This window comes from Pipistrellus kuhlii, unplaced genomic scaffold, assembly GCF_014108245.1.
Source record: "Pipistrellus kuhlii isolate mPipKuh1 unplaced genomic scaffold, mPipKuh1.p scaffold_m20_p_10, whole genome shotgun sequence".
Classification (NCBI taxonomy): domain Eukaryota; kingdom Metazoa; phylum Chordata; class Mammalia; order Chiroptera; family Vespertilionidae; genus Pipistrellus; species Pipistrellus kuhlii.
In genome coordinates, this window is record NW_023425405.1 from 3,937,736 (window position 1) to 3,956,054 (window position 18,319).

Here is an 18,319-nt window from a genome sequence, read left to right on the forward strand (position 1 = left end):
ACAAGCCTTTTGACAGAAACAGAGTGTAACTGGGGACAGTGGTGGGGAGGAAAGAAGCTGGAGGGCCATGTCTTGAGAGCCTTGTACGTTGGTCTCAGGAATTTGGTCTTGGAGAGCTTTAACTAGGGAATGATGCAATCAGCTTTGCATGTGTGATATATCACTTTGGGTGTGGCATGAGTGCAGAATTAAGGTGGACATGATTGGAAGCTTTATGAGATAGCAGAAAGAACATAGATTTTGAAATCTGACAGAGCTGGGTTACTACAGAAAGTACTTTGCTGAATACTGAGTTTTGTCCTCTGCAGTGTGGAGATAATATTATCCACTTTGTAGGGTTTTCTGTATGATTCTGGCACATAGAAAGTGGTGGTGTTGGTGGTAGTAGTAGTAGTAGAAGTAGTAGTAGTAGTAGTAGTATAGAAGGAGGGACATTGTAGAAAGCTCTTTCATTAATCCAGATGATTATGATGGACATGAGGAGAAAAGAATATAAGAAAAATCATATTCATATACTTAATATTTGCATTTATAGGAAAGGGCATCAGGAAAGATGGACCTTGAGAGAAGAGTGAGTTTTTTTCTCAAGAGATTAGAAGAGAAGAGAAATGGGTTTAACATTAAGGCTTCCTTGCAGACATTGGAAAGAGGGACGGGTAGAAATGCTATGAGTCTGGGAAAGAAGGACGTGGAGCCAAACCACATAGAACTGAGATATCTCTTTAAGGCAGAAGGAGCACAGGAATCACTAGCAGAGTGTCAGTGGAGACCACCACTAATGGGCTCCAACAAAAATTATTAATAATGATGATGACCTTCATATTTTAAGATATCAAGTAAACCACTTAGCTTTTCACTTCTAACTATCCCTGAGCTCCTGCTGTTATCTGTCCTGCTGACTTTTGCTGCTGATTTAGACCTTTTAAGCATCTCATAATAGGCAAAAATACTCAACTGCTCCTAACACTCCTGTACTTTAAACTGGCACCTGTAGTGAATATAATGAGTACACGATTATATGCTGTTCTGTTCTCTTTTCTGAATGTTTCATATGTTGTTACCTACCAAACTACCTGGTGAATTCTTGAGAACAGCCCTGCTAAAACATTTATTTTTGGCATACTTCACCTAGCACATTGATGTGCAGAAGGCTAAATTCTTATTCAATAACTATTTCAGAAATATTTGGAAGTGGACATGTCGGTTGCAAGAATCTGATTCAGAAAATGTTCTTTTCTGAGCTTCACAGTCTAAAAGTTTGAGGTGACCATTACATGACAGCATATTATTTCTGGGAGTGACAAATAAAAGTAACCAAAGCGATTGACTATGTTTACAGTCAGAATCAAGCTTCTTCTATTTTCAGAGACTTTAGAGTCTCCAACTTTTGTATTTCTGTTGTGATTATTGTTAAGCAAGTGTTCACATCTTTGAAAAAGGCCAGTGAGAACCTCCCAGAATGAAAGCTTTATTTCTTTAAGTGTGGCAGAGTTCTGAGCATAGCAACATGAAATACCTACGGCTGTTGCCAACAGAAGAATCCTTCATATCACCAAATACAAATACTCCTAATGCAATGTTTTCATTTTGACTGCCAAAGTTGATCTGTTTCTTCATGTACTACACCTAGACGTGGAACTGGAGATGAGAATGGTAGATTTTCTTTTTCGCTTTTGTGTTTTCGTTCAGCTCTGATTTCTAGAGCACTTGCATATGTAACGATGCTTGGTGTCATAGGAGGGGGCAGGCAGATGTACATGTGCTTGGAGAGAAGAAGCACGCACAGCATATTTCACATAGTTTTCTGATTTCAGTTTGTTGAAAACTATTCACTCAGTGGGACAGCTCCAAGACGTTATCACAGGGAAGGGCCTGGAGAGAGGTTCTTGCTGCCAGAATAACCTGTGATGTACAAACGTGAGCAAGCAAGTCATGCTCCGTTTCTTCCCCTTCAGTCCTCCTCTTTGTCTTGCTTATATATCCTACTTTGGATCTAGATGACAACAGAATGGATTCCTAGGCAAATTGATCACTACTTTTTAAATACCATCTTATAGCCCTGTGCCCATTAACTTAGCCTCCTTTTTTTTTTTCTTTCCCTATACCCAAACTATCCTTAGAGTTCTAAATATTTGTAACTTTAAAAATATATATATATATATATATATATATATATATATATATATATATATATTATTGATTTTTCACAGAGAGGAAGGGAGAGGAATAGAGAGTCAGAAATATGGATGAGAGAGAAACATCAATTAGATGCCTCCTGCACACCCCCCACTGGAGATGTGCCTGCAACCAAGATACATGCCCTTGACCGGAATCGAACCTGGGATCCTTCATTCCACAGGCCGATGCGCTATCCACTGAGCCAAACCGGTTTTGGCTATTTGTAACTTTTATAAGTAGCATTGGAGACTTTGCTAGCTTAAAAAGAGAAATCAATATAATTAGGCCCTTGTTAACTCACTTATTTCTTTAGGAGAGTAGAATCACATTTTCTTATTGAAAGAGTGATGGACTTCATTGCTCTCTTGCCTTTTTTTAGTCACAGAATACTACCTCTTTTGCACTTTACCGATTCCTCATCCTACCACACAACCCCACAGCTGACAGCAAGAAATTCTAGGCAGGCCAGTGTTTGAATAACAAGAATTTGAACTGCTTTTATTCAGCTAGCCAGTCAGTCTCTTATGAAAGTACCTGGGTTTGGAGAAGGAATTAGCTTTTATAATAGTGCATGATAGAGGCGGGGGCGTGAGAGGTCAGGGGCTTAGGATATGTACTTGGTTTCCAAAAAGTTGTTGAGACCCTTTGTAACTGCAAAATGGGCACATTATTTGTCATGGCAGCCATTACATAGACATTGTAATAAAAACATTGTAATAAAAACTGTAAGTTAAAGAACTAAAATCTGTTTGTGTTGTCTATTTCACCTCTGCTTAGCAGGTTTTATATTTAAGACAGTAGGAGAAAAAATTGGGAGGGAAATTGGCAAGAAGTTACTAAAAGAAAAAAAAACTTAGGAGGGATATTGGCAAGCAGTATGAAAAACTTGGGAGGGAAGCAAGAAAGCAAAAAGGTGATGACTGTTCTGGAAAATAAATTCTATCAGGTAGATACTACAAGATGAATGAATTTAATTTAAATTTTGACCTCTGGATTTCCAGATCTGGCCAAAATAACCTGTACTGAACAGGGGTTTAACTTTTAGATGACCAATCCACCATTGCAGGAGAATTCAGGAATGTTTGGTTGGGAGATCTGTAAATAAAAAGGTGCCATAGGAATTAACATTTGCATTCAATAATAACCAAGACAATGGACATCTAATACAAATATTTGAAACTCATTGAACTATGTCCCCTAGACCAGAATAAACCACACTAAGTGACTGTACTTGAACCACCTGCAATTTGCTACTGATAGGTAATTAAGTTTGAAAGGATTGCCATTCGCTTACTGTAATATGAAGCAAGTGCATTTTTTTTATGAGACTTTAACTGGAACCCAATAGAAATAGCATGGTGTTTCCGGAACAAAACTGTTATTTCATTTAATTTGAACCTTGGAACTTAAAAAATAGTTAGTAGCTAACATTGATTAAGCAAGCACATCAGCAAGGCTGCGCTAAGCACTTTGAATGTTCACTTTCTCATAATCTAGTAACAACTTTGCCTAGAGTTTGCATTCAAAAGGAATGTGTGCTAAATTCTAAAAGTATGAACTAGGTCTTAGGAATTAAAATTATAATTCTGGAACTAATTATTAAAAAATGAGAGCTCTTACATGTCTAAAACCAAAAATAGCCCTAAGACTGTCTCTCTTAGTAAATTGGGGCAAATCAATAGAACAGTAGTATAAAAATTTAATTATAACTGGTCCCAGCTAGTTCATGAACAGATAATGAAATCAAATTATTTAAGCTATATATATATATATATATATATATATATATATATATATATATATATATATATAAAATCATTGTTTTCCACAGGTAAAAGGCATGCTGTATCATTACATACATGCCTGGTGTTTCATCCCTCTGAAAGAACTGAGATTCTGGACCCTGCACTCTTGGAGTCTCCCATCTTGTTTTGTGATGGCTGACTCAACAAGATCAGGAGAAGGTTTTACACTTATATTTCAATAGAACCTTAGAACTTGGTAATGTTCATAATGACCTTTACAGGAAGGGAAACTTTTTTCCTTTTTTCTAAAAATTATAAGTTTAAGTGCTCTCTAAACGAAATAGCTTTTGAAATGACCATTGTGTTATCATTAATATGTTGCAAAACCAAAACTACAATACCTAATTTTTATTTAGAAGGTTTAGTTACCATTGGTTCAAATTTTGTAAATTAAAAATAAATTGATTTCAACAAATACTGTGAACTTTCTACTATGGACACAGTACTGTGTTAGGCACTCTATATGCTGTCTACAAATATAACAAGGGTACCTATCTGCAGTGAACTTTTGACTTACAGATATTTTGGGGTAAAAGGCATTTAAATATGTTTATTTAATAAATATCTGTGAGTGCAAACATTGAATTTGGGACTTTACCAAACTCTTGGAATTATTAATAAGCAAGACAAAAATCGCTGTCCTCAAAGAGTTTTTATTCTATTGGAGATGAACAAGTGAGAACCAGTGCAGTTTGATACATCCTATGATATTGGTCAATATAAGATCTTTATATGAGAGTATAAAGCAGTGACACTTCATATAAGGTCAAACAAGATATTCCTGGAGGAATTGATATCTAAGGTGAGAGGTGACAAATGAGTAAGAATCGTTTGAGTGATGATTAGGGAGAGAGAACATTCAAGAAAGAGAACAGAATATATAAAGCCTAGAGCCTGAGGGAACATTGTATATTCAGGGATCTACAGTCAGTTGCATGTGGCTGAGATGGAGAATAAAACGAGCCTGGAGCCAACATGGCATGTTTGCGAGAGCTCAAGTAATGCAGCAAGGCTGGAGTATGGAAAGGAAGGGGTACAGGGTGAGAGATCATGGTACAGATCATGGTTTCTGCCTCCCCACATGCCAGCAATAAAAACATAGCCAAAGGATGCGGAAAGACAGAAATGCTCTACTTCACTTTCACCTTTCATAGAACTGGTACAATCCAGTTCTACAACATGCGGGCTGCAGAGGAAACAGGAAGCATGATGCTAAGTGGGTGCAGAAAAGTACCCTGGGAGGAGAGCAAATGGGTCCATGGTAGCTTTCCTTTTTTGGTAAAGTGCCATCATCAAAGCTGTGTCTTAGAGCTTCATCTAGCACAATTGGCACACTGGAGGGGGATAACCAAGATGTTGTGTTTAGAAGTTTATGAAATTCTTTACATCTTAAAGAATAAGATATGAAATTTTAAGAAACTTGTTTAAGATCCTCAAAATTGACAGCATCAGCAGCAGAATCCAAATATTCTGACTCCTTAGCGATATACTGAAAGAGATATTGCCTATTAGGAAAGAAACTCTATTGTAGACTCTAATGACTTACCCATTGAACATTGCTCAGTTTAAATTAATTGCACTATTATTGTAATAGTATTATTACGCCATCAACATTATAAATCGGCTATTTGTAGAAGAGAAGATAATGATAAAGATTTGTAAACTAATAGCATTGAGAATTCCATAGTTTAGTTTTAAAAAGCATTTTCAGGATATTTATATATGTAAATGATATGTTAAGCTACCACAATTCTAAATAAGTGTATCATTGGGAAGCCATGTATACTTACACACTTAAAATTTAAATAAGTCGGAAAATTTCTTCCCAGATCTTCTCCCAAATCTTTCCTTTTTCCTCTCTCCTTCAGGCCTCATAACCTCAAATTTAAAATATGAAGTCTAAGGGGGTGGGCAATCAGCACAGGCACAGAAACCTGCTCAGGGCAAGTTGAGCTGTTGGTGGTGAGAAAATAAGGACCAGGGTAGGATTGCTTCAGAGATAATGGGTTAGTGGGAATTGAAGCCCAACCCCTACAGAACTGAATTATAGAACTGAATTACAGAACTGAATTACAGAACTGAATTACAGAACTGACTTATGAAGCAGAAAGCTGGTTACTAAGGATCTGGGAGGTATGTTAGGAACTCCAGAGCAGGGTCAACTGCAAGATAGCACTGTATGTTCCAATGAAATACTGAGAACAGAGTGCTTTTTTATGGATTGGATTTCTCCCAGCATCTTGGGTGGGTAGACCTAGAAGAGATAGGTAAGGAATTAGTAGCTTCTTAAATGCCAATTCTTAGACCAACTGAACCAAAATCACCTCATGAACTTTCATAAACTAGATTTATTTCAGAGAATTTGAAATCTGGAGTTCAGAAATCTATAGTTGCATAATTTAATGTATCAATAGAACCAGAATAAGACAAAGAAGTCTTTATTTGTTTCAAGTTTCTTTTTTGCCTTTACTTCCTTAGGAACATTTACCCAAAGACATCTTAAATTATTGAATTTTACAGTTCTTCCTTTAAAAATTCTCGTTATTAGTTTTTATATACAATTACAGACCTATACACATATAAAAATAAACACTAAAAGTCAAAGGGTATTAACAGAATTACATATATTTTCACAAGTTCATACATAAAACTATATATGTGTGTATATGTATGAATATTAATTAATACTTTAATATTGGTATCAAAACTATAATATTCATTATAATAGTGTTTTTTGTACTTTTTTTGGGACCAATAAAATATATTGGAATTTAGTTTTCTACTGTAAATTTGGTCAGTAACAAAACTTAGTGAAGGAAGAGCTTTTGTTTTCCAAGTTGACAATAAGGTCTCACTCCTTATGCTTCTAGCAAGGATTAATCTTTAGCCAGTATTTAATATATATTTCCATATATAGCTCTTTGTAATCATGTGTGACGTAGGTCAACAAATAATCTTTCCTAATAAAAGAGAACTCCAATTTTTAATGTATGAATTAATTCATGTATCTTTCCTGCTGTAGGAATTAACCTTTGTGAATATATATCATACAGAGGTACACAGGTCTTTTAAGACAACACATCCACATTTACAACAGCTACTATGTGTAAAAATGGTTAATTCATTCTTTCTCTCTCTTTCCAGTACTCTCCTGGCTTTCTCACATTCTCCTCTTTCCTTACCTCTCTCTCCCTCAACACTTTCCTTCTCCCTCCTTCTTGCCCATTTCCTTGTACATAAAGCACAATACAAGTGTTTAGTAATTATTAAACATTAATAACAATGGCATTAATTCTCTAATGATTTACTGGGAAAGACATGCTTTATTGAATGGCATTACCTCTAAAGTTCATGTTGCCTCAACCCAGCTTTTCTCCCCACTCCATTACTACAAACAGCAGCTATATTGTCAAGGTTATTCTAAAGAGATAAGGCAGCCATAAAACAAAGTTTATGGCATTTGCCTATCTACAAAGTCACAAGAAGTTCAAATGCACTCACCAAATATTGCAAAATCACACAGGACCATGTAATACTCTACCATTTCTTTCCTCCCCCCCTCCCCCCTCTCTCTCTTCCCCCCTCAATATCAGGTCTGAGTTAATGGCCTTTTATATTAGCAATTCTTTAACAACTCCTGCTTTGTCTGGCTTACTTGAATAATATTAGAGTGATGAAGTTAGGTGCATTTAAAAGAGTAAAATGATAAGCATTTGTGTAAAAAGTGCACATATCATAAGTGTATATTATACACTCCTTACTAATAAAATAAGCTAATCTTTATTGCATACTTATTATAACATTACTTTGACCCTCCCAGGTACTCTTTAACTATTTCCAAGTGCTTTACAATCTAAAAGAGACCTACTGTAAGCACAGAATCCTTTGAAGTTGTTATTTGCCTCTCCAACCAACAAATTATAAAGGTAATTAGTCAAAGAACAAATCTCTACATGAGTAGACATAATAATCACATTAAAATGCAGATTCCTGGGCTCTGTCCTAATTTTTCTGAATAAGACTAGGTGCAGCTCCCCAGATGATTTTGAAATAATTGCTCTAAGGACTACACTTTGAGAACCAATGATCAGATACTTGATTTTATCTGTAGGTAAACTGTGCTGAGAAAATTATTTAAAATTTAAATGTCAGTGTAAGGTGGTTTTAGACAAAGGTTTCTCAGGGTCTCCTTCAACAAGAAAATTAGTTGATCATGAGTTTTATAAGTTTATTAGAGGCCCAGTGCATGAAATTCATGCACAGGTGTGCTCCCTAGCCCTGGCTGGTGATCGGAGCATGAGTGTCTGCTGTGGAAGGGCAGGTCCCAGAGGGCCCCCCTCTTCCTGAGTCATTGGGCCCCTGCCTCACTCCTTCAGTGCCTGGGAGCCGGGCAGCAGCCCGCCCTCTGCTGCCACTGCTGGTTGTCATCTGCAGGGCTATCCTGCCCCACCTGGCTTCCTCAGTGCCTGCAGCCTCCACTGGTTGCCATCTGTGGGGTGATCAGTGGGGCAATAGGGTCCCGCTAGCACCCTCTTTGGCCGGGCGCCACCTGCTCACTTGCTCCACTATTTTGCTGCAGTCCTGCTCTTTTCAGGGCCCATCAGGGTTGGCAATGCCTTCCCTGCTGCCTGCTGCCAGCACCAGGTCGCTGACAGACGCCATGTTCCGTGCCACCCAGTGATGGTCAGCGCACGTCATAGTGATTGGTGGAACTCCTGGTCAAACTCCCAGTCGAGGGGACAATTTGCATATTAGGCTTTTATTATGTAGGACTAGGGGCCTGGTGCACAGAATTCATGCACTAGAGGTGGGGGTCTCTCAGCCCAACTTGCCCCCTCTCACATACTGGGAGCCCTCAAGAGACATCCTACTGATGACTTAGGCCTGTGCCCCATGGGGAGTGGGCCTAAGCCACAGTCTGGCCTCCCTTTGTGGGAGGCAACCAGGCTTATCAGGGGAAGGCACCAGTCCTATCACCCCACTGCTGCTGCCACTGCCAGTCACCGCAGCCACCAAGGTGTTTTCAGTCCCTTCACCAAGAAAAAATGACAACTTCCTTTAGGCATTTTCAAGGTGTGTCTTTCATAGGATATGCTTTTTTTTTTTTTTTTTCCCCCTCACCTGAGGATATGTTTCCATTGACTTTTAGAGAATGTAGAAGAGAAAGGGCAACATCAAAGTGAGAGGAACACTTGATTGTCTCCTGCATGAGCCCTGATATGGGCCCCGGCCAGGGAGGAGCCTGCAACCTAGGTTCATGCCCTTGATCAGAATTGAACCCAGATCCTGTTGTCTGCAGGCCGAGGCATTATCCACTGAGTCAAACTGGCTAGGGCATGATATGACATTTCTTAGCCATCCAGTAGCAAACCTTCATTTTTTTCTCCAGAAGTTTGGAAAAACCCGAGATCACCTTTTTTGGATTCTTATTACCCAAGTTACTAAGAATATTATCAGTAGCATTCAGGAAACTTAGCCAAAGTGCAGTCAGAAAAGGTGTTTCCTCTATAGTTCATACCAATCTTGGGCTGAGCCTAAAGCCTCTTGATTGCAAGGAGTCTGCTCCTGTACCAGGCCAAAGCAACCCCCAGCTCCCTGCAACTGATGGCAGGGGGTTCACTCCTGCCCAGGCCTTACCTCTCAGTGATCTGGTTGCCAGGATGTTCCTGCGACACAGGCCCTGGGCGCCTATGTATGCAAATTAACTACCATCTTTTTTGGGTTAGTTTGCATACTCACTCTGATTGGCTATAGGCATAGAGAAGGTACGGTCAATTTACATGCTTGTCTAATATTAGGTAAGATACTTGATTTATTTTAAGACAGTTTTTTTTTATGGAGGTATAGTTGACAACATGATCATGTCAGGGGCACAACACAATCATTTGATATTCTTTATATACTGCAAAATGATTGTCACAATAAAACTTAGGTTTAAAAAAAATCTCAGTAGTTAATTTTTATGTAAGAAATCAGTTCACACCCAGCATCTTAGTTGCATGTAATGATTTCTTCCAACAGTTTTTATGAAAAGCTCCAAGGGAACGCAAGCGAAGTTTCAGTGTGAGGGAAGAGAAATGGCATTTGCCTCTGTATGTGCAAGGCTTCTAGCAGCTTATGCTTGTAGGCTGCTTTTTAATGCATGACAGCAAGTGGTATAATTTTGTTTTATGTCATAATTTTCATAGAAGCAAAAATCTGCGGTGAAGGCTGAAAACCAACACTCTAATGTAAATATATTACCGGATTTGAGTGCTCTTAGTAATCAGCAAAGACAAATGTTTAACAGTGTATACACAGCAAAGTGTTTTATGTTAAATCAAATAGAAAAAAATAAACACTAATAAAGAAATCTGCAAACGTACAATAAACTAGGTGATCAGAACAAGTGCTCACATTAGCAGTAGGATATTGGTGTGTTACACATCTAATCTTAAAATAACAGGCTTATTCTCAATTCCCTTCATTCTACCCCCAATATTTTGTTCATTTCAATCTCAGTAGCTTCCTATTAATTACAATACCTGAGGTAACTTGTTAAGTTCTCTACATTTGCACATATCTTTTTCTAAGTGGTTTTGGTCTAGAAAGGAGGCTGAAAACATTGGCTCAGAATATCAGATCTTTTTGAATGCAGGAATCTTTTATTTTTATTCTTTTAAAAATAATCTGTCTCGAAGTGACTATTTTAGATAGAAGACATTCATATGAAAACATCCCTGCTTTTTTAAAAATTATAATTAAATTATAATTAATGTAAATTTTTTCTTTTTTTGATATTATATATATATTTTCTTTATTGGTTAAGATATTATACATGTGTCCTTATGCTCCCATTGCCTCCCCTACTCCCCCACTCATGCCCTCACCCCCCTGGTGTCTGTGTCCATTGGTTAGGCATATATGCATGCATACCAGTCCTTTTGTTGATCTCTCACCCTTATCCCCACCCTCCCTACTTTCCTTCTGAGCTTTGACTGTCTGATCGATGCTTCTCTGTTTCTGGATCTGTTTTTGTTCATCAATTTATGGTGCTCATAATATTCCAGAAATGAGTGAGATCATGTGACATTTATCTTTCTCTGACTAGCTTATTTCACTTAGCATAACGCTCTCCAATTCCATCCATGCTGTTGCAAATGCCTGATTTCTTAATTGTATTGTCAGTGGCCTAGACAAATTCTTTTTACCATCATTCTTCCACAAAACCCCAAGTTTCATACAATTACTATTATGAATGTGATATACACTTTCTTATATATACATACATTTATCCATAAATGATCTACCTAATATAAGAGTAACATGCTAATTGACCATACCTTCACAATGTCCACCAGCCAATCAGGAATGAGTATGCAAATTAACCCAACAAAGATTGTGGGTTAATATGCATATGCAGCTGGGAGCAGGGTGGGATGCAGGCATTCTGCACCGATCCAGGCTTCTGGGCAGTATGGAAGGCAGAAAGGTGGCTCCAGGCCAGAGCGAAGGCGGTGCTGGCAGTCAGGGGAAGGAAGGCCCATTCTTGCACAAATCTTCATGCATCGGGCCTATAGTATTAAATAGTTTTGTTTGCATGGCTTTAAAATTTACAAAAATAGTATTCTTTGAACATATCATTATTCAACTTACTTTCTTTGCTCCTATTATCTCTTTGAGGTCTAGCTATGCTTGTCATATATAGAAATTTATTTCATTTTTTTACTCTGCTGTATGTGCTCAAATATTACATTTTATTATCTCAATCCACTACTGATGAACATTTAGATTGTTCTAAGATTTTACAACAATAAAAATCTTTATTTATTATAAATACTCAAGAGTTTATTTGGTGTAGATATCTATCTACCTGTTGAATTATGGTTATTAGGATTTCCAATTTTACTAGATACTGCCAGGTTCCTTGCAGCATTATTTATAATAGCCAAAACATGTAAACAACCTAAGTATCCATCAACATATGAATGGATAAATAAAATGTGGCATATATACACATATATACAAATATTATTCAACCATAAAAAAAAGGAAATCCTGCCATTTGCAAAACCATGGATGGACCTTGTGGGCATTGTGATACATTCTCTAGGATCTCACTTATGTATGGAATCTAAAAAAAACTCTGAACTCATAGATACGGACAATGGATTGGTGGTTGCCAGAGTAAGGAGTGGAGTTATCCTACTTCATTGCCTCCAACATGACGTCATTTGTAACATCAGGCTTTTTGTCACCCCAGCTCAGGATTATTGACAGGAAGAGTTCCTTGGGGGCAGGTGTTAGAATGGCTTCAGCCTATTGGAGCTGTGAAATAGTTTTTAAAATAAATGATCACTGTAAGTTTGCCTCCTTTGTTAGCCTCGAGTTTTGTAACAAGCATTTGACAATTCTTTGTTTTTAAATTAGAATTTTATATTTTATTTTTTATTTCTTTTTAATTTCTTAATTGATTAAGGTATTACACATGTGTATATGTATTTGACAATTGAAATATAAATAATGTTGGCAACTTAAGGAGAGATGGTGGATTGTCAAGGAAAAGGAGGAATAGTATAGAAGTGTATTTTTGTAAAGGGAGAGAGTAAAAGAAAAGAGCGGATATTTGAAGATGGGAAGGGAAATCAGAGAGAATCTTTTTGAATTAAAGAGAGAGCAGTACCCATTCTCATCCTTCAAATCTCAGGCTGAGTCCCACCTTTTTCAAGAAGTCTTCTAGTATTTTCTGTCTGTTGTTCAGAGGCTTCTGTCACCTGTAAAACTAATTTGTAGGTTAATTGTATACTACATTATGACCTATATTAAAATGGTGAATGAAAACTTTTGGGTGTTATTTAGTTTTCTTCAGGATTATGGTTTAGGTTTTGAGTGACTGGGTGTCAAAGACTATTTCTCATAAATTCTAAACTTTTTTTTTTCTTTTTAACTTTTTAATGCTCAACTTCCATTTGTTCATGCTTATTATTATTATTATTGTTTGAAGTATTACAAATAGTGGTATATATGTCTCCTTCCCCCCCCCTCCCATTGACCTCCCCCTGGCCTCCAGTATCCCCAGTACATGTCCTTACCTGCCCCCCCCCCCCCCCCAATCCCAGTGTCTTGTATCCATTGGTTATGCTTAAATGCATGTGTACAAGTTCTTCGGTCGATCTCTTACAGCCACCCCCCTCCGCCCAACCTCCCCTGCCTTCCTGCTGTAGTTTGGCAGTCTGTTCAATGCTTCTTTGCCTCTGTATCTATTCTCCCCCTCCCCCCCATTTCCTTTAAAAAAATCTTGCCTTTGCAGACTAGAAATAAACATAATAACAAAAAATGTTTGAGTCCCAATTTCAATGTCCAACAGTTCTGAGTCCCAGTTTCAATGTCAAACAGTTCCTTATGTGTACATGTCAGCAATGATATCAGGATGGTGGGCACATGTTGGCAATGCAGGTCTGACCCTCTCTGGTTTGGTCCTGGGCAACCTGCAGCGACGCACAGCTGCTGACTGCTAGCATGGCCAGGCATCATCAGCGTCTTCCATCTCGGCTGTTTCTCCTCTTGTCTTCGTGGTTGGAGCACTTCTGTCTATTCCTCTCTGTTGCAGGGATCCACCAGGTCTTGGAGTTGTTTTCTGAAAATACACAAACATATTCTCGACCAAAAGTTAATAAAGGAATCTTTTCTATATAATTGGTCAGAAAGGATATATACACCCCTATGTTCATAGCAGCACAATGCACTATAGCTAAGATTTGGAAACTGATGCCCATCAGCAGATGAATGGATTAAAAAACTATGGTACATCTACACAGCGGAATACTATGCTGCATTAAAAAAGACGGAATTCTTACCATTGCAACAGCATGGATGGAACTGGAGAGCATTATGTTAAACTTCTTTTACAATGCCTAGCATGGTTGTTGTCACAGAAAGTTTACTACCTGGGAGAAAGGTGACACAATCCATGTGGAAGGCAGGTGACAGGGGAGGTAGAGTGGATGGAGAGGTCACAGGAATGAGGTGTTGGGTGGATGAGTCGGGAGAGAAGTGTGGAAAGGAGTTGCCTTGTGCTGACGGCTACCCACTAAAACCATTTAGATACAGCAGTGGTAGGGTTGGGGGATGATGGGAGGGTGAGGGGTAAGAGTATGTAAGTAACATTCATTTAGTATCTCTTATTGAGAGTTTTATTTAGTTTTGGAGATTCCATTATAACAGTATTTAAATCAGAAGGAAGTGCACTTAAGCACATTAATAGCACTAAGGTTTATATAATGGCCTATACATGATATACACACATATTTACATACCCATAAATATACATAGGCTTTATTTTTTATATTTTCCAATTATTATTATTTATGTTCATTAGTGGCATTTAAAAAATTAAACAAAAATTTATTTCTCAAAATCAGAAATGTTTTGATCAATTGAAGTGGGTTTCAAATAATCAAGATGCAGTGTTCAAAATTCAATTGTAGCTAAAAGCAATAGAGTGATATATTGCCGAAGCCGGTTTGGCTCAGTGGTAGAGCGTCGGTCTGCGGACTGAAAGGTCCCGGGTTTGATTCCGGTCAAGGGCATGTGCATTGGTTGCGGGCACATCCCCGGTAGGGGGTGTGCAGGAGGCAGATGGTCGATGTTTCTCTCTCATCGACATTTCTGGCTCTCTGTCTCTCTCCCTTCCTCTCTGTAAAAAATCAATAAAATATATTTTAAAAAAAATAAAAGCAATAGAGTGATATATGATTACCTTTGAACAGTGGTTGGCAAACTGCAGCTAGCGAGCCATATGCAGCTCTTTGGCTCCTTGAGTGTGGCTCTTCCAAAAAATACCATGGCCTGGGCAAGTCTATTTTGAAGAAATGGTGTTAGAAGAAGTTTAAGTTTAAAAAATATTGCTCTCCAAAGAAATTTCAATTGTTGTACTGTTGATATTTAGCTCTGTTGACTAATGAGTTTGCCAACCACTGCCTTTGAAGGTAAAAGACGTTTCAAATTCAGACCCAGCATACTAGCAATTTCCTTCTTACTTTCTACTTTTTGATAATAGGACATCTCCAAGTTTGCAGAGAAAGATAATATAGTTCTTGGAGAAGGTGGGATAACACTGAGTGGAGGGCAGCGAGCAAGAATTTCCTTGGCAAGGTAAGTATCTGATTATTGGTCCAGTAAGCATTTGCTGTAAATATCATGCATGTAGAAGTTATAGATATTTCTCTATTTTATATTCTGTTTTGGAATTGAAAAGTGCTTGGGGTCTTATGGCTAGCTGGTTAAGAATCACCTTCTTTAAGGTGATCTAGATCATGATAACTAGTATTCATATCAGATAAAAATGCATGCAGTTATTTTGCTGTGTGTATATTTGATTACCTTATGGTATGTTTTACTACAAAGGAAAACTCAGAGTTATAATTTGAACTAGGTCCTCTTGATTTTACATAAGTGCTGGGAATGCCTGGGGAGGGTGTGGGAGTGGGGTTGAGGGGGTTAATAAGGGTTAAAGGGGACATCTGAAATACTTTCAACAATAGATACATTTTTGAAAATTGTGCCTCTAAATAAATGGAAGTTAATTAATCTGTGAACCCAAGTAACACTTATCTTAAACATTTCATTTTATACTTAGGTAAATTATGCTATGAAGCTCCTAGACATTCAAAATAAAATTGAGTTTGTATTTACTAGTTTAAGATTTGGTTTTATTATAAGGTGTACACAGTTTGAAGTACTACAGAAAATAATTATTTTTATTTTTATTGGAATGTGTTGTCCAGTTTTAGATGATGAATATGTCATTAATATTATATATTAACAATATATGTCATAGATATAAGGGGGAGAGAGAAATATGATGTGGGGGAAGGAAGACCTGGGGGGTATAATTTGATGGAGGTCTTTTAGCCAGCTCTCTTGCATTTTGTCTTTAAAAAAAAAATAACACTGCAAAGATTGTTTTAGATTTTACTTTGACTTTTTGGCCATTTCTGAATTTTCTTGTAGAAATCTGATTGAATATATTTTTCTTTTTACAGAAAGTACCCAGAACTAAACATAAACACTGATTTCTGTGTGGTTGGTGGGTGGGGTAAAGTAACTAACAACCACACCTGAAAATTTTAAGATTATGAAGAAATTATCTCCTTCTCATTAACATGGACTATATCTCCATTTTATTACTGTGCTGTGATTAACTTAATGAAGAATTTTCTTGCTCATAACATTTTATTTTTTAACTTAAAAAAATTCACATTATTACTGTGAATTATTCACTCTTTTCCTGTTTGGAATTTTTATGAATATGATACAGAGTCTGAGACTATAAGGAGTAAAAAGTATATCAATTATATAGCCACAATAGTACTGCTGTCAATTTGCTGTAGCAGTCAACACAAAAAAACATTAAAAAGAAATCATTTCACATAAGTGCTGCAATTTAGTTGCTGTCTCTGATATTTTAGAGGATTGAAACAGTCCGTTTTATTCTTTTTCCTCCACCACAATGCAAAATCTTTGACGGTAGGAACTGTGTAATTTTTACCATTGTGTCCCCAGCATATAGCACTGTGTTTTGCTCTAGTTACATTCTATTGTTAGAAAGTGTTCTCTGTTTTTCTGTTTAAGGTAATATCTTAAATTGTATGGTATGGTGTGATTCAGTTTGTAACTTTTGCTGGTTAATGTCACGAAGCCATGTTAGCAATTCTTGGAGTGTTGTGAAAAGCCATAAAATGATATATAATTTATTTTTCTTCATTTAAAGTCATCTATACTAAATGACATGGGACATACAGAGGAAATCTAAATTAGTTTTCATTTTCTTTTTAGAGCAGTATACAAAGATGCTGATTTGTACCTATTAGACTCTCCTTTCGGGTACCTAGATGTTTTAACAGAAAAAGAAATATTTGAAAGGTATGTTCTTTGAATAACATAATGCTCATGCTAAAAGATGAAGACTGACTATTCTACCATGGACTGCATATTATTCCTTGAGAAATGTGTGTCCACCATCGTGACTCTATGAAAGAATGCAATATAGAACTTACTCAAATCTCATTTTCTCTTTCCAGCCAATGTTCAATATCATTTCCATGAAAACCTCCCATCACCTCCCGCTAAACCAGTTTCTTCCTTGCTGTTGCTTGAATAGTCACTGTCTATGTAGTTTTTACAGTATTATTGTCTTGTGACATTATTTTAATTGGTTACTATACTGAATGTTTTTACTTGCTTTTTTGTGTTAGTATTTTATTCTATCTCCTTAGATAGCAAACTTGGTAAGGAAGAAACAAGCTGAATTTTTTCATGTTTAATGAAAGTGAATGCTCAGACTATACATCCACCTCAATGCCTCCTTCAGAACCTTGTTCTCAGTCACACAGGGCTTGGGATTGACATTTCATTGTAACCCCTAGCAGGGCTCAGAGTGTGTAAAGTTCCAAAGAAAAGCAGTTACTTATCTGACTTGATTTCTAAGCTTCAGACTGATTTCATAGACTATAAAGTAGTTTATTTATGAGAATTGTCATGATACTCTTCTAGAACTAAACATTTTAAGAAAAAAGAATATAGATGTATGTGTGTATAAAATTCTTTCCTAGAATTTAGTTAAATATAATACCTAACATACTACTTTTACAATACTATGGCTATGATAAATAACTTCTTATCTTTGCTAGCCATGTTAGTATATTAGAGTAGCCAAATCAATTATGCCTCTTTCTATACAATAAGAAATGTTTAATGTCTAAAAGGAGTTTGTCTCCCTTAGATGATTCTGTTCTATATTTAGTTCTAGATTAGAGGGAAATTTTATTAGAGGAGGATCAATCTATTATTTAATTCTTAGGTTTATTGTTGTTGATTTAACAAATAGGGTTAGTCTTAATATAAAGTTTTGAGAACTAAATTGGTTGTTAACTTAAAATGTAAAAGGAAATTAATAAAAAATGTAAAGAACAGGAAAGCTCTGAAATGTCAAAAGATACATAGAAAGATTCCCCTCAGGAATCTTACAGGTCATCTAATAATTCTGTCAGTTTCTAGATTAGGGGTGTCGAACTCAATCAGAGAAGGGGCCAAAATCTAAAATCCAGCCTAAATCGCGGGCCGAATGCAGAGGAGTGCAGTGATGACAGCGAGGTGCGGGCCACATTGCAAGGCCTGGCGGGACGGATTTGGCCCGCGGGCCTTGTGTTTGACACATGTGTTCTAGATGAATGAATTATGTCCCAGAAGTTAATTTGCTCAAACTCAAACATTTATTTAATATAGATATTTAATTTCATTTTAGGTCTCTTAACACTCAACTTTACAATATAGCAGCCTATATAATAAAGATGTAA

General features: G+C 36.9%; 1 protein-coding gene across 11 annotated transcripts in view; it reads left to right on the forward strand.

Moving 5' to 3' along the window:
• CFTR (CF transmembrane conductance regulator) overlaps positions 1–18,319 on the forward strand; it is a 177,809-nt gene that overhangs the window by 70,818 nt on the left and 88,672 nt on the right. For 9 of the 11 annotated variants that reach the window (XR_004985842.2, XM_045576273.1, XM_045576269.1 and 6 more), the window contains 2 exons: positions 15,022–15,116; positions 16,800–16,886. Coding sequence is in view for 10 of the 11 variants with exons in the window: in XM_045576273.1 (XP_045432229.1) it covers positions 15,022–15,116; positions 16,800–16,886 (182 nt within the window). In the remaining variant the exon portion in view is untranslated. The remainder of the gene's footprint in view (positions 1–15,021; positions 15,117–16,799; positions 16,887–18,319) is intronic. The other 2 variants (XM_036425245.2, XM_036425223.2) reach the window with 1 other exon arrangement.